The sequence below is a fragment of the Anabas testudineus genome, chromosome 16, assembly GCF_900324465.2.
Source record: "Anabas testudineus chromosome 16, fAnaTes1.2, whole genome shotgun sequence".
Taxonomy (NCBI): Eukaryota; Metazoa; Chordata; class Actinopteri; order Anabantiformes; family Anabantidae; genus Anabas; species Anabas testudineus.
The window spans coordinates 4612899-4628776 of NC_046625.1; the positions used below are offsets into that span (position 1 = coordinate 4612899).

A 15878-nucleotide genomic window follows, 5' to 3' on the forward strand; every position below is an offset into this window, starting at 1 on the left:
ATATTGAAAATCATAATGTTCACATCAGTGCGCCCTCACACATATAACAGCATATTCTCTCTCTATGTATATTATAAATGTGTGTTACCAAAACAACTGGGCTCAGACACTGATGCTAAACAGTGCATATCTTATGGTCCCTAATACATATTCTGGGGAGATAATGCTACAGTCAACAAAATTTAAATAAATCAAAGTAGTAACTGAATGCAAAATTATTCAAAATAGTTTACTTTTTGCTCTGCTCCTGCCTGTGGATGTTTGCCTACTGCCTGAAATGATGGTGGAAAATCAACTTGCTCATAATGTGCCAATATCAATGTAGGAACAGGATGTGTTAAGGGTAATGGGGTTCCTCAATGGCATGTTGCATAACTTTAAACATTGATTTTATTACTTAATAGAGTTTCAGCCCCATTACCTAACCATCTCTGTGTCCCCATTAAGTCTAGTAAAGCCAGAGTATTGATTTAATTGCAGTCAAAAGCTAGGTTGCTTGGTTAGGTCCTTTTCTGTTTAATGCATGAAAGCATAGACAGCTGCATAACCAGATCGATAACACCACTGCCAAATTCCCCAGTTAACAGTTTATGTCTTGAGAAATTGTTTCTAAATGCATACCCCTTTTATATTTTACCTGGACACGTCACTACATCTGGTACTTTGTTGCCAAGTGTTATTACTGTGCAAATAAAGTACACAACTCTTTCCTAGTAGAACTCACCATCTCATAGTTGGTGGTGACTTTCTTGAGGACCTCTGGTATCAGGCCTTGGGCCTCCATGTTGGGGTACTGGTCATTGAGGTTAAACACCAAAAGTGGGCTGTTGTCAGGTCCAATCAGTCGAGGGGAAAGGGCCAAGATGCACTGCTTCAGGTTAGCCACTGCTGAAAGGCCGCACAGCTCTTTAAAGGACACTATGGCATTCTGCGAAGAGAAGAGACTGCAGTTGTGTGCAATTCTACTGGTTTATCCTGATGTTCCAAGCAAAACAAATAACCATCAGTAGAAGTCTGAAGAGGGAGAAACGTAATATTCCATGTTGTTGAAGTCTGGCATTGATCTTTATAAAACATATAACCACAACCTCAAAGAGTCCCTGTGAGAGGAAGTGGCTGGATGCTCACTTATTACCTGTGAGAGCTTTCATTTTGGCACTTGTTAGCCACTTATAAACACTCCATCCTTTTGGACTGACACCAGCATCACATGGAAATGGAACAAACACACAAATCCTAACCTTCCTGTGAAAGGCCAGATTTAAACCCTAGATAAACAACCGGAGGCACAAACTGACGGGACGGCCGAGATGTGTTATAGTCTCAAGGCCAGTGGTTTGTTATCACACAATGACTGCAATATAAACACAGTTACCAAAATAAATCCTAATACAATGTCCGAAGAAACACCACATGAGACCAACCACAGAGAGATGTGACACTCCAACGCAGCATTGCTCATATAATTTCCCAAATTTCCTTAAAGATACTCCACGAGGATGAGATAAATTTGAATTTGACAAAAACTGCACCGTGTTCATGACCCTGTGGGGGGCGGGTGACAGTCATGCCCAATAACAGAAAACTGACAAACAGGTTTGGGAGGACACTAGACATGCCTTGTGCTTTGAGTTGTACAACTTGTTAAAGCTGCGTTAATCATCTGTAGCATTAATGATGCTGATTACAGCAAGAATACCTATTACTCCTTCCATTCCACTGTAACCTCTACACATACATGCTTACATATAACTATTATAATGTTTCTCAGCTTGTTTCCTTGCATCGCTTTTGACTACTGCACAAACATAAGGATTAGATCAAGTATGATTCAGTCGAGCCTGGTGGTTTTGGGTTTGTCTTTCCAGGGAGGGAGCCTTTTTTGGGAAGTTCAAGATTCTTTGTAGTGAATCTGGTTATAATCTATGTTTGACTTAGGGTTACGTTTTACTCCGTCTACTCTTTCAGAGCAAAACATTCCCATGTTGGAAATGGCAAAAAATTCATGCAGTTACCACATGTATCCATGATGAAATGCGTCATCCACTGTTGGCTCAGTGTTGATGATGCAAAAGAAAATTTAAAAGATATAAATTTTAATGTCTTACCTGCATGTTTTCTCTGAGGTCCGTGGCTTCTCTCAGTGGCACTATGGCTGTTTTGAAGACATCATCAACAGCCTTGATCAATAGAACTCTCATGCTGGCATACTCTCTACTTCTCTTGCCCTTTCGTACAGACAGTCCTCTTTTGTGTGGTTTGCCACCTCCTCTTCGATTGGTTATGGCCACATGAACAAACAACAAGGAATGTGGCAGAAGTTCCCCCGTCAGAGACTGGAGCGGTATATGGCGGAAGCCTGGCTGAAGACACTCGAAGGGGATCGTATACTGGCCAATAAATTCATCCCCAATGTAGTCATCGTCTAGCACCACAAAGCGCACCATCGCAAGTTCTGGGAGATTAATCTGGAATTCAAAGCTCTCATCAAAGAGAGGGTTGTCCCCATTCTGGTTAACCGTTTTAGTCCTTTGTTCGGCACAGTCAGCAGGAATGCCGTGTATCTCCACATATACATAGGGGTCTACTACATCTCCTTTGGCACCTGAGCCTTTGGGTTTGGGGAAGTTTTGTCCACTGATGATCTTGATGTGTAAGAGCTGTGGAGAAACACCAGGCACTGAATCCTTAGTGTTGGCACTAAAATATGAAACCTGCTCCCTCATGATTGCTGGACGCAGCACATAACCACAATTCCCATTCTGACGGAACCAACCGATGTTCAAATCCATCATCAGGCCCGGAGTCTGGTAGTTCATTGCCACGATCTGGCAGCCACACTTCCAGAAGTCTTGTGGATTCATGTTGCTAGAGTCAATTCGCATGGGACTGGGGTAAACTCGTGCTAGAAACCTCTTGTTATAGTTAACAAATTCACCTGGGGAGTCGCTGGCACAACGACTAGCAAAGACCTCATTAAAGGAGCAGAGCTCCCAGTACTTCTGGCACTGGAAAGATGTTTGGAAGTCTTTGAACTCCACAGACTTGCACAAAGTCACCAGATCAGAGAGGTCTTTAGAAAGCTGGAATTTCTTAGGTGCAACAGTCTGTTCATCAGACTCGATGCTCACTCTCTGAGACATCTCCGCCCCTTCGTCCTCATCTGTCACCTCACCTTCTGAAGCAGTGCAGTTTGTGCTCAGTTTCTTACCCTTGAGAAGGATTTTTCCCTTCAGATCATAGGGAGTGGGGAGGTAGCAGTCCTCAGTTTTAGGAGTATCTAGGTAGAGCTTGTCTCCAAAGATCTTCTTTAGGTGCTGAAACATGACTCTCTGCTGTTTTAAGGAGCAATGGTTTTCCAAACACAGTATCAGTGGAAACTCAGATGCAACAAAGGCATACTTGTTGATGACATCAATGACGCTGCGAAAAACAATCTGTGAAGTCATTGTGTGACCAGTGTAAATGACAGGTTCATTATCAGGCCCATCCCACACATCCAGCTCTACACTGCGGCAGCCCATCTTAAGGGCACGGATATACCCCGTCACATCTGAGGGACCTCTGAACTGATCTTCTATCAGGTAGGTATTGTGGGATGAATTGATGTAATAGTGGGACAAGGGTTGGTTCATGTCTTGGCAGACTGTTTTTTGTTCTGGGTCAAATATATGGCACTCTGGTGACATAAGATAATTGGTGAAGCCATGGAGAGATAGCCAACCCTTGAGCTGGCCCTCTTTAGATGGTTCATATTTCTGAATGACCTCTAAGCTTGTGTCTTCACTAACTTCTGCCATTCCTTGTTCAGCCTCCAGAAATATCATTAAGTCTTTGCTATCCATAAATTCTTTGTTGCTAGAGAACTGAACAAAGAGAAAATAAATTTCTGGCCTGGTAGAGAGATCATGAAAGACCTCAATGAACTCCTCTTTTGTTACATCAGAACCTGTTTTGTCTTTTGCTTTGTGAAGTTCCTTGAACTTTAGCTCTATTTTCACATTTTTAAGTCCTGGGTTTAGCCTCTTGACAAGCTGCACAGCAGCACATATGGTTATTTGTCTGCTGTTGTTACTGTCAACCTCATCAAAAAATTCACCTAGCCACGATAAATGCATGTTGTTCTGACTGGTCTCCATCATGTTTAATGTATGTTTACCATAGGAAATCAGGTACCTCAGCCCTGTAACCCATATGTTGGCTACATCTGCAGTGTTTGCCACCAAGTCCAGAGACTCATAGTTTTCCCCAAAGATGATTGAGAAAGCACAGTCCTCTGATATCTGATCATAGGTTCCATTAGTTCTAAAAGTGTCTGTATTTTTTCCTGTCCGAACCTCCTTGATGGATTTTACATCTATTTTGGCTTTTTCTGATTCTTTCTTCGAGGGTTCCCATCTCAAGGACTGCATGTCGGCATCAAGGAGAAAGTAACGGTGGTAAATGCGTGAATTGGACCGCACTTTCTTCAGCTCGGAACCATCCACCATTGCACTGATGCAGTCGCTCGCACTGCTGATTTTCTTCTCAGTGGGCATGCTGCTGAATGATACAGTCTTCTTTCTTTCTTTACGTTGTCTTGAGCCATCCTGCAGTGAAAGAGAAAAACATTTTCCATGAACTATTTATTCATATTTTCATAAGAACTGAACAATTCATAGACATATTATTTCAGACTCTTCAAACAATGAAACATTATTTATGTTTAACCTTTCTTTATAACTGAAGAAACAGAAACATTAAGATCAGCTCTAAACTGTTTTATGGCGAAGCTTGATGGTACTTGAAGTATAACAGTATAAACCCTTAATGTTCATTTTCCAGTGGGGTTTACTGAAAGGTTGGAAATCCTCACATCACATGTGATCAAACTCAGATATGCATATGTCAACTACCACCTAAACTTCACTGTCAAGAAAGGATAAGCAAAGTCACAATATGATGGATTACATGTATAATTTCCATGTGTCTACATCTACAGACTCGCACCCTTTAATAAATTTTCAGTGACAAAAATTGACTCTTTGTGGTAGTTCTGAAATCTTTTTCATCATCTTTTTCCTCTCCACTGTCACTTAGGGGAGATTATTTGTTAGGTTTCCTATATAATTCTGTAAAGTTTTAACCTTTAAATGTGGTTTTCTATATTTGAATACAGAATTTACAGATTGGAGAAATGATAAATAAAACACACAGACACACCTTCATACATAATGTAGATGTAAATGTAATAGTCACATTCTTTTCTGAGTCTTACACTTGAGAGGATTTCAGTTTATAAAAGGAAAGCTTAGAACCCAAATGCATGACTGCAGATAATCCTTATGATCAGAGCAAGAATGTGAACTTCATGTTAACCTTGAATTATAGTCATAGTTTACTGATAGATATGATGTGACTGGTTCCTGTTGTATTACCAGGACTGCTGCCAGCCATTCTCCTCAGGATTTCCCTCTACTTCCTTTACCACATTTAGAAAACAATATGGCACACACCCATCTCTCTGTTATAGCATGTGTTATTGTTTCCTGAGAAAACTATTTCTTATGCAACAGTCTCTGTATTGAATCTGGTCGGCGTCAGGTGGCGCTAGATGTTTTTTCTGTTTGATTTATTTATTTTTTAGCATTAAGTGTAGTTTTATTGGTCCTTAAATGGTATGAAAAAAAGATTGGTTTATTTATAGTTATATCAGATATTTACTTTATAGGGTAGGATTCCTTTTAGACATTTGTATCATGTAATCTCAGTTGAAGTTCGACAATAAAAAATGAATCATGATCAAGGTTTCTTTGTTAACCAGGCCAAAACATATCTCAAAACAGCTTTTAAAATGGAAATATCTGAAAGGTCCAAGTAATTCCAGCATGCTACCTTAATTATGATCTTGGCTTTTGTTATAGAACATAAGTTGACTAATGTACCTTTAAAATTGATCCAAAGTCGGCACGTCACCTGCATAATTTGACTATGTGTGTATTTACCTCGACTGTGCAGCATTTGACTTGGAAAGTTTCTTTAAAAACAGAAATTACAGGACCCCAGCAAGTATATACTGAGTCACTAATATTGATCAACAACAATATCCAAACCCAACTAGTGCGTGATCATCATTTTGTATTAGTACTGTCACTAAAGAGAACACTGCATTTTGGCAGGCAAGTACACAAAACACACTGTTGTACGATAAAGTTACTCATCACCTTTCTGAAATCTGTATCTTTTTACCACAACTTCAGGGGAACTAAGGTTAAAGTCTGTCTTACACTGTTAAAGGAATTTTTGCATAACTGTTGTTTAACAGAGCTCATTATCCATTACCCCGTCACCAGGTTTACTTTTCTTTTAAGTTATATACAGAAAGAAATTCTTGATAAAAAAAAGTGAGATGAACATAAAATGAATACAAGGTGTTCTCACTGTGGTTGATAATAAAGAAGCAATAACAAGACTAAACCTAGTTGGCACACCCTGAAAGGAGAAATTACTTTTAGGTTTACTTTTTCAATATGTTTGATGTGTTTGAGAATGTGCACGTGTGTTGGGTGAGTGAAGGACACAGAGAATGAGTCAGCTAGAGGCAGCACAGGAAGAAACAATGAGAAAGCAAGATGGAGAGAGTGACTAAGTAAGAGACAGTATCACCAAATGCTCACAGATCCCATAGGAATCTGAATCCCCTAATGGGCTGAATGCTGCATTTTTTCTGGCTCAGTGAGCAGCTATGAACTGTCTGTACAACTTAGGACATCACAGGGGACCCATTACTTTCTGCGTCACTGTTTTACCTACATCCTGAACAACAGCAATATGAATCATATTGCAGCATAAGCCTGCTTTCAGCTTTCAGCTCCAGATATGGCTTAATTTCACAATAATGAAAAGGTAGAAATCAGATGAGAGAATTTCATCCAAATACACACTAGGTACAAATTTTGCTCTCTTATATTAGCCTACAACAACCTGTTGTTACAATTGTTGGGTTACTAGTAATGCTTAAATAGAAACCATTCAGGTATCAGTCATTCAGTCTTTTTCATGTGGATGTAACATCAGCCAATGCACTTAGAAAGGTATGAGAGAAACTGAGTTTTCCAATTTGTGATTAATGTCAGGTGGACATGACAGACTTTAAGACACACTGACATCCACCTACAACAGAGACAACATATAACCTCATCTACTGTTCTACAAACACAAGCATTCTTCTTTGTTTTGCCTCTAGTTAACAACATGACTGATGTAATCAGGAAGTTGGCTGTACAAGGGTCTGTACATTTGACATAAAGTGGCTTTCATCTAGTCATTCTATCATAAAGCCTTGATTGATGGACTGCTGCTGAGCTGGTAGTTTCTCCATATCTGCAGAGGAGTTCTTAAACTCTATTAGAATGACTGGTTTCTGTTCACTCCCCTGACCAAGGTACTTCTTGCCTGGTTACTAAATGAAGTCAGTGTGCTCCTAGGAACACTAAAAGCTTTAATGAATAAAAAGAAAGAATTTTGATTTATTATTATTATTATTATTATTATTATTATATTTATTTCCTGTGGATCACAAGGTTTTATGTTACCAATCAACATGAAGAGGACAGCCTTTATTAGAAGTGTCTGCACATACACCCACGCTTCCTCCTTCACCCACTGTCTATTTCTCCTTCACTTGTGTCTTTCGCAGAACATGTTCATTCAGTGAAACTGATTTGATAGTGAACTTTACTGTCAGTCTAGCCTCTGCCGTTTTGTACGAACCTTTCTAAATCAAACTTGTAGGAAACACCTGCTGTAGCTGACACAGTTTACCAATCCTGCTCCTCCTTTACTTGTGTTGCACATTAAACATTGCTACTGGGTTTGTCTTTACTCATGTTCATCCTGAATCCTGTTATCCCAAAGGGAAAACACAGGAGCAGGTGACAGCCAAAATATCTGCAGTTTGAGTGTCTGCTTAGGCATTTGATTAAATGATTTATTAGTTGGAGCAATATATAAACTTTTTGCTGTGGTGGCCAAGATTTTGGCGTGGCAGGCTGCCAGAAATACTCTACCAGTGCAAACATGTTTTTACTTAAGTGATGGCCGAAACTGGACATTAAAATTTAATTATATCTACATGACAATAAAATGTGCAAAAACTGAAGGTGAATCCTTTCTGAGAACACAGTTGTACTTCTAGTCATATTTCTTAATTGCTATTATAGTTCAATGTTAACAGAGACATATTTTACATTAAACTAGACACAAAGAATTTCTTTCAAAGTAGCATCGGTAAATAGCCAGGATGCATTTCAACCACCTGGTAAGTTCAACAAGCAGAGGAGGTTGAGATGAAAACAAATCTAAAGTGTGAAAAAGAGAGGAGAGCAACACACTGATAGAAGAAGCTTTAGAGGAACAACAAAAACTAGAACAAAATTAGTCACACAGAAACCTCACTGGTGACGAGAAAGAAGAGGAAATAAACATATCGAAAGCCAGTACATTTAGCTGGTACATTCTGCTCTGACACCTATTTTGCACTCACTGCAATGCTTATGCCACTAATTTATACAACCACACCCTTTACTACTAATTACAACCAGACAATGTTGTCAAGGCCAATGAAACGAAGTGAATATCCATTCTACCTACAGTACAGAACAGTTTAATACAAACATACCTTTGCAGTCCAATTTGTTAAGATGTAGTAAACATTTTCTAATCTCACACAATTTTTCAGTAAAGACTGATGTTTAAATAAATGTAGCATATGGAGACTTTTTGTACTGCAGTCAAATCCCCCATCACTTTGAACCTGTTAAAGGCCCAGCTGCTGCTGTTCTGTACCGCAAGATATCAGTTGTTGAAAAGGGCAAGTACCCTCGGAGTAAACTTTTAAAGCTCTACTATTTCCTGAAGAAATGTAAATGTCTATTTCTGGAACACTGTGGTTTGCGACTTTTAGTAACTAGAGTTCAACAAGTGCCGACTCCAAAAAAGGAGCTTAATTTAAGATGCATGCCCCTAGGTTTGACTTTTCATTCTTTAGTTTGTTGACTGGTTTCCTATTCTTTTATGTTTGACTTTTTTTTTTTTTTTGGATGGCATGATATGCTAATTGGATGCAGCACATTGCCATGGCCAGCACCAAGATTCTAGTTTATATTTACCCAGCCTTCACTAACACTTTAAGACCAGGTACTCTTTCAAAGTACATGGTGACTTTCAAGACCACATATAATACTATAATATATTATAAGCTATAGTATTGCAAAACACTAGGACTAATACTAAAGCATATATTCAGTTCAGTTGGGCACATGACTTAATGTCCTTTTGTGGAAAGGTTTTGATGTGTTTCTCAGCTTCTCTAACCAGATATTGCACTGCTGTTTATCCAGCTTTAATAATGTGAATTAATGATGTTCTGACCCCACTTAGCAATAATGTGCACTGTTCTATCTTGTGCTGACATTGCACTCTCCTTGCAGTCTCAAACCTTTATGTTTTCAACAGTATTGCTCGTTTTGGCACAACGTGGGACAGACATCATAAAATTGCATTTACGACAGCATTTTCAGTTCTGAAAAAGTAAAGTATATCACTAAACTGAGAAAAATCACTTTGGGCATTCTAAAGAAAATGTCATTTTCTCCGACCTGTTCTCCGTGGCACTGGTCCAGATTGTACACCTCTTAGAATATTTGGTTCTAGGTTTTGGAAAAAAGTGTTCATGCTCATGTTCTTAAATATTGATTAAGCCATTAACCACAGTTACAATAAATTCAGTTTTTAATTAAGTAATATTAATAAGTACCTTTATGTGGTGCTGATGCTGTATTCATTTGGTGACTATGTTCTGTGCCTAAAGAAGCATGGTAAATGCCTTCTCTGGCACCAAAGCCAGCCTATTTTCATTCATGTCACATCATACATCATCTCATAAGTTTTTTACAAAAGGTTTGTTTTATATAGTGGGAAGAGGAAAAAAGACAACACAGTAATAAGGCCATTGCATCTGTATAGCATGACAGATGGTCGAAATATGCTACCGAGTAATACGAGGCAGTGAAAATCATCATTGATCTCCCTCCCGTATATAAGCTGTAGGAAAAGAAAATAATGGAGTTCCTCATCCGCCACTGTTTATTACTTATTTTGTCCTGCAAGCCAGCTTTAACCATGACAATCCAACTTTATACGAGTATCCTAACATTTTATGGGTAGGGTGAATAAAATATTTAACAGGAGCCAAAGAGAAATGTCAAACAGCAAGCCAAGCACAATGACGCTTTGAATCATTACGACTACTATTTCTCATTACATTTTGCTGTGAGCACATTTCAGTGTGATGGGCCTTCTTCAGATGGAATCAGACAATAATGCTCAGCTGAACTCCATTAGCATTACAAGGATAGGCGGCCACTCTTGATCAGTTCAGAAGCAACAAAGAAGCTTAAATCGTGGTCCATAACATACATTAGTCAAATACTGCTTATTCTGCTGGGTCTACAAAATACAAAAACTGGCTTAAATGCAAACACCCACACTGAAGGCAAAGCCATCTCTCCACAGCCACACAGGAAACTTATGGCTATCTTTTACTCAAGTAAAGACTGAAATAATCAGTTGTTGTTGTTTTAGCTTTTTAAAATATGGAATGTCAGACCTTGCCAGATTACCCTCTCTGTTCATCAACTATAAATAATTCACAACAGTGTGGTAGCGTTATTAATTTGTAGATGAACCCCTCTGTATCACAGTGTCCCCTGTAGAGTGCTACCTACCAACTTATGCTTTTCTTGAGCAAGATAACGGTGATCAGACCAATGGTACACACACAAGGTTCACAAACCATTAATTCTGCTTCTAAACTTTTCACTTGTGGTAAATTAGGACAATACACAGAGACATGAGGTTTTGTCAGGACTGCCATTATTATTCAAGGTTCATGTTTGCACATGACTTGCTTAAATATGTATTCTTCTTTCTTTGATTCATTGTTTATTACAGTAAAATACAGTATTAATGCAACTCATCACAGGACAAGGAATCACTTCACCCGTTAACGTGTCAGAACTGCAATCCCTGCCAAGTAATTTAAGCTACCCTTGACTCTGTGAGGCAAGCAGTGTAAATCAATGACACCTGAGCTGATGAATGAACAGCCAATGATTTAAGTAAGTGACTGAGTGCGGCTTCGAATCACCTTGAACATGTGCCACAACCCATTTTTAGACAGAGATTGTAGAATCAAGTGTCTTTCTTTAGGGCTGTTTTTGTTATTTACACTAAACTGAAAAACGATGACAAAATACGCCCACAGTGTTCATTTTATACAGCTGCTGGCATCACTGATGTGGCGCTTAATATGATATCCACTGTGAAGCATAATACACACATTAGAAACACACTGCGTATCACTATCAAAACAATAATGATGAATGAATTGAGGATTGATGTGTTTTTGATAATTTAACAATTTAATCGTGATTATAAGTTGTTGACGTGACCATAATTGACGTGTGAAAATTGAGGACTCTTGGGACTACAACTGCAGCTCAGGAGGAGGCAAGCAAACCAAATAGGATTGTGATATGACTTGGGTGGGTTAAAGCATTATAACACACTGGCTGGCTATGTCACAAAAAGCTGACCTCTTTCTGTTGCCTTCATCTAACCATCTCCACACCATAGCAATCAAGTTTTCCCATCTCACCTCCAGTGTAGCATTATCTTCAATCGCTCAACCTTGTTGCTTCCACAAATCCAAAAGTGATGATAATCATTAGCATGTTGTACATAATGCATAACAACTTCACAGCTTCATGGCAGAACCACTTTGCCCTCATAGTGTTCTGGTATCCAACAGCAAGGCAGCGTACTGGCGCAGTAATTTCACTTTGAATGGGAAGTGTAAAACTGTGCCAATAAGAGAATGTGAGCTACAGAGTCCCTGTATCAAGGATGGTTCTCAAAAAAGCTTGAATACATTTTCCAATTAAATAAATGCTAGCGGCACTGGACAACTGGATTCATACTCATGGATTCAAACTACACTGCTTAAAGATCTGTTCTGTAGTAGTAAAGGCAAAAGTTGAGTTTACGTTAAATGCCAAACTGTTTATGGCAAAAGAGTCATAAGATGTAAGTTTATGTGACATTATAAATAATTAATTTGACTTTTGCATTAGCACATTCTTAATGGAAAACATTTTGCCATCCATCCATCCATTAACTTAACCGTTTTTCCTGCAGGGTGCGGAAGCCAATCCTAGCTTTTACTGGGCAAGAGGCAGGGGACACCCTGGACAGGTTGTCCATCATGTCACTCATTATGCCACCAAACAAGTAAATCCAATATGTTATAGACACTTCCCACAGTTTTTTTTAATCTAGGGAAATTAAGTGAACATTGATGTTCAGTGTAAATATTATAAAGTAAGCTTTCTTGTCTGAAGCCACATGAACAGCCACTTCTCATTTTGGTCCAACAAAATATGATGAGCAATGGCCATTTCTTTACATATTCTTGTGAAGGTACTCATACGTTCTGCGGCCTAAACAACAGTAAACTACACAACTTAAAAGGCTAGACAGTGTAGTGGTAAGATCGCTGCCCTCCATGCGGGAGACTGGGGTTCAAATCCCAGCTGCCTACCTCCAGTAGAGGTCCTTAAGCAAAACCTCCTTACGCTTACCCTGCCTTTGCCTTGTACCTCACTTTAGATAAAAGCGCCTGCCAGATGACTAAATGTAAAATTTCAACCCAGACTAAATGACCTCACCGGTCACCTTTTATGTTAATATCTACATGTATCAAACTTACAGTACTTTGCCTTGCTGTTAGGTACTAGAGCACTATCAGGGCAAAGTGGTTCTGCCATGATATCTGGGAGTGGGGGTGAAGGGCTGTGCTCCAATTGCTGAACAAGTGGGATGTTTAAAACAAGCCAGACAAAGAAAAGGGAATTGAATTAAGTGAATTTAAGGATAAGTAGCAGGTTTATTGCAGCAGAGAAGAAACAGCATGAGTGGCAAAATGTCACAACAGCACCAAAGAGTCACATTTTGACCCAAACTGAAACATGATACCAAGCTCCATGCAGGTTAGGTGTAAAATTAGCATTCACTGTGTAGTCTGAAGACAGAAATATGTTTTGGGTCCAGAGTTCTGGATCTATGCTGCTGTTGAAAGTCTGGAAATGAACTTCTGTGATTTGTATTTGAGTCCTACTAATCCATGGTATGCAGAAAACTGGTTAGTATACTAGTTGTACTAGTTAAAGGGTGACTGAAATAGCTAAAATACCAGTAGACCACAATGAGTGATGTGATACAATATGATGACAGCCACAGAAAAACTTGTTTGGACACCACTGCTGGTCCACCATAATTAATAGCATATTATTTTTTCTTTTTTAACAGGGTGTTATTACAACCCTACGTTTGTTTTCTTCTCCTAGCAGAGCTATGAAATAAGTGTTATCTACAAAGCAATGGCAAGATCATCCTTATTCAAGAGGACATGAGGTAAGACATGGGGTGAGAACTTGAGCGTAGGGGTTCATTTTTTTCCTGCTATGGGCCACCCACAGACAATAATTTACTGGTAAAGAGGGTTTAAAATGAACCAGCAAACACATTATTCAAGCTACAGGCAAGTGTTTCACATAGTCACTATTGGAGATGGTCCAATGCTGATCCAGAGCACCGATATCGGAACCGATACAGTCATTGTTTTGAAGGGCTAGTATTGGCATAAAATAAAGTCAATACCAATCTGATTCTTTCCTTATTGATCTCTAATGATTTTTCAGTCAACTTGCTAGTTTTGCAGTCCTGCTGATGTCCTTCACAGTAGGTTCTACAGTGTAGCTTTCTGCTGCCATCTGTCATTACAGATACCATGATATTTTTGCTTAAGGTTATCATACTGTCAGGTCAGATTCTCATATTGGCCCATGCTCACTCTTAAGTCACTGAGATTACTCTGTGACCGTTTCAAGCTGCATGCAAATGAACTCTCAATCTTAAGTAGATCTCTAAAAGAGGAGCACACAGACACAGTTTGAGTGCTTTCGTAGATTATGGTAACTCTAAGCCACACCTTCATTTTTGTTTTACTGACTAGAGTCCAGGTTTGCTAACACCTGACTCCAGTTGGCATTTAGTGCCATCAGATGCCTAGTGTTTCAATGGCTGTGATGTTTCCAGCATCACTTTGTATGTTTAATGGGTGTAATTAAATAAGACATGTTCACTGATCACTGTGTATTATCAGTTCAGAAATACTGTGTTTGTTTACATTTCTGACTTTGCTTTTATGGAGAAAACCAGGAAATAGCCAATTGTTCACTGACTTTCTTGCCACTGTATGTTAGATAAGATACTCTACTTTGTGACACTACTGTACAACCACTAGAGAAGCAGTAATGACTGAAGTCCACAAAAATCCAGTGGAAGGGTTCCTGTTAAATCTAGAGGATTCTATCATGTGGGCTACAAAAATCATATTCTCCCAGTTAATCTTTTATGCATGTCATGTCATATCAACAATAAGCAGACACACTTAAAATTTTGGAACAAAAAAGGCTCCTAAAAATAGGGTGTGTTTGATTATAAGATAGATCAGAATATACTGTTAAATGTCTGAATACCTAATAAGTATCTGATCAGTACTAGTTTTGTTAGATACCCAATATTAAAGGTACTGGATCGGTATTGGGGCCAGAAACTAGATTGTGCCACACCTAATCACTATGTAACCTGAACATACACTGCTCTATCTCTAAATGTATATATTTGATATATTAAGGACACAGGTTATAATTTCAAACTACAATGCACACAAAATTTGCCAAGCTCTGCCAAGGCTGCACAAATCTTAAAAATTGTTTTGAAGAACAAAGGCAATGTACTGTTATGTGTGCATAATGATTCATTCAAATAAGTGCAGCAGTCCATGAGAAACTGTGCTCATGTGCTATGCTATCAGAAAGTCTTGGATCTACAACAACCAAGTTGCAGAAGTAACCACTTCTGTCTTACTCCACTGCTTAATTTTCAAGGTTAACATATTTTGAATTCTAACACACCACCTTAATGGAAGAAATTACAATATGTTTCAGGTGTGGAAAAGCTTATGTTAAAGTGGTACTTCACTTAAAATCTCTCAAGTAGAGTATCAAACCCTGTGTGGGTGGCTGTCAAATGTTGGTAGTTTCATCTTTCAGTGAGAGGATGTGGTCATATATTGTGGTCAACTTGGAATTGTGTCAGTTAAAACGGTTTCCAAAGAATCAAAACAACCATAAATAATTATCCAACCACCTCTGCAAAATTATAATCTTTTCTAGTATAAACTAATTAATTTGTCCAGCAAAACAATTATAATTAATGAAGAAAAAAGAGTTGCCCTTCTATGTTTCACTGGGACGATGAGATATGTTGACATGTAACCAGTGCATTTTGCAATATTTTTATAAAAACAACCATTTAAAGTATATCAAGCATACAGATAGACAGAAAGCTGGTCAGTGTCAAGAACTGTATCGATATAACAAACGTTTTTGGGTTGTTTTTTTTCCAGGCTGGCATGAGTGGGAGGGTAAGTGTGGATTTTTGGGTGGAGTACCACTTTAAGTTCAGTGTTTAACAACCATAAATTTAAGAGCTCTGCAAAGGTGCTATTTTGTTATCCTGCATTACACATGCAATTTTGGATGAAAGGTCTCAAGATGCCATGCTATTACTTTTTGTCCTCTCACTAAAAACGCATATGCACACATGCCACAAATTAAGCGTAACAGAAACCTTTATAGAACTCAGGTTGTTGTTAAGCGCCGAGTATTACAGCTGTTACTATGAGAATGTGGTTCATATTGTCCCGACCACAT

At 38.7% G+C, this 15878-nt stretch overlaps 1 protein-coding gene across 1 annotated transcript in view; it reads right to left on the reverse strand.

Moving 5' to 3' along the window:
• The window catches only part of LOC113169383 (inactive phospholipase C-like protein 2), a 32780-nt gene that overhangs the window by 13144 nt on the left and 3758 nt on the right, over window positions 1–15878 (reverse strand). Inside the window, exons 3-4 of the mRNA XM_026370748.1 lie at window positions 2109–4589; window positions 725–928 (exon numbers count right to left, since the gene is read on the reverse strand). Coding sequence (XP_026226533.1) covers window positions 725–928; window positions 2109–4589 — 2685 coding nt within the window. The remainder of the gene's footprint in view (window positions 1–724; window positions 929–2108; window positions 4590–15878) is intronic.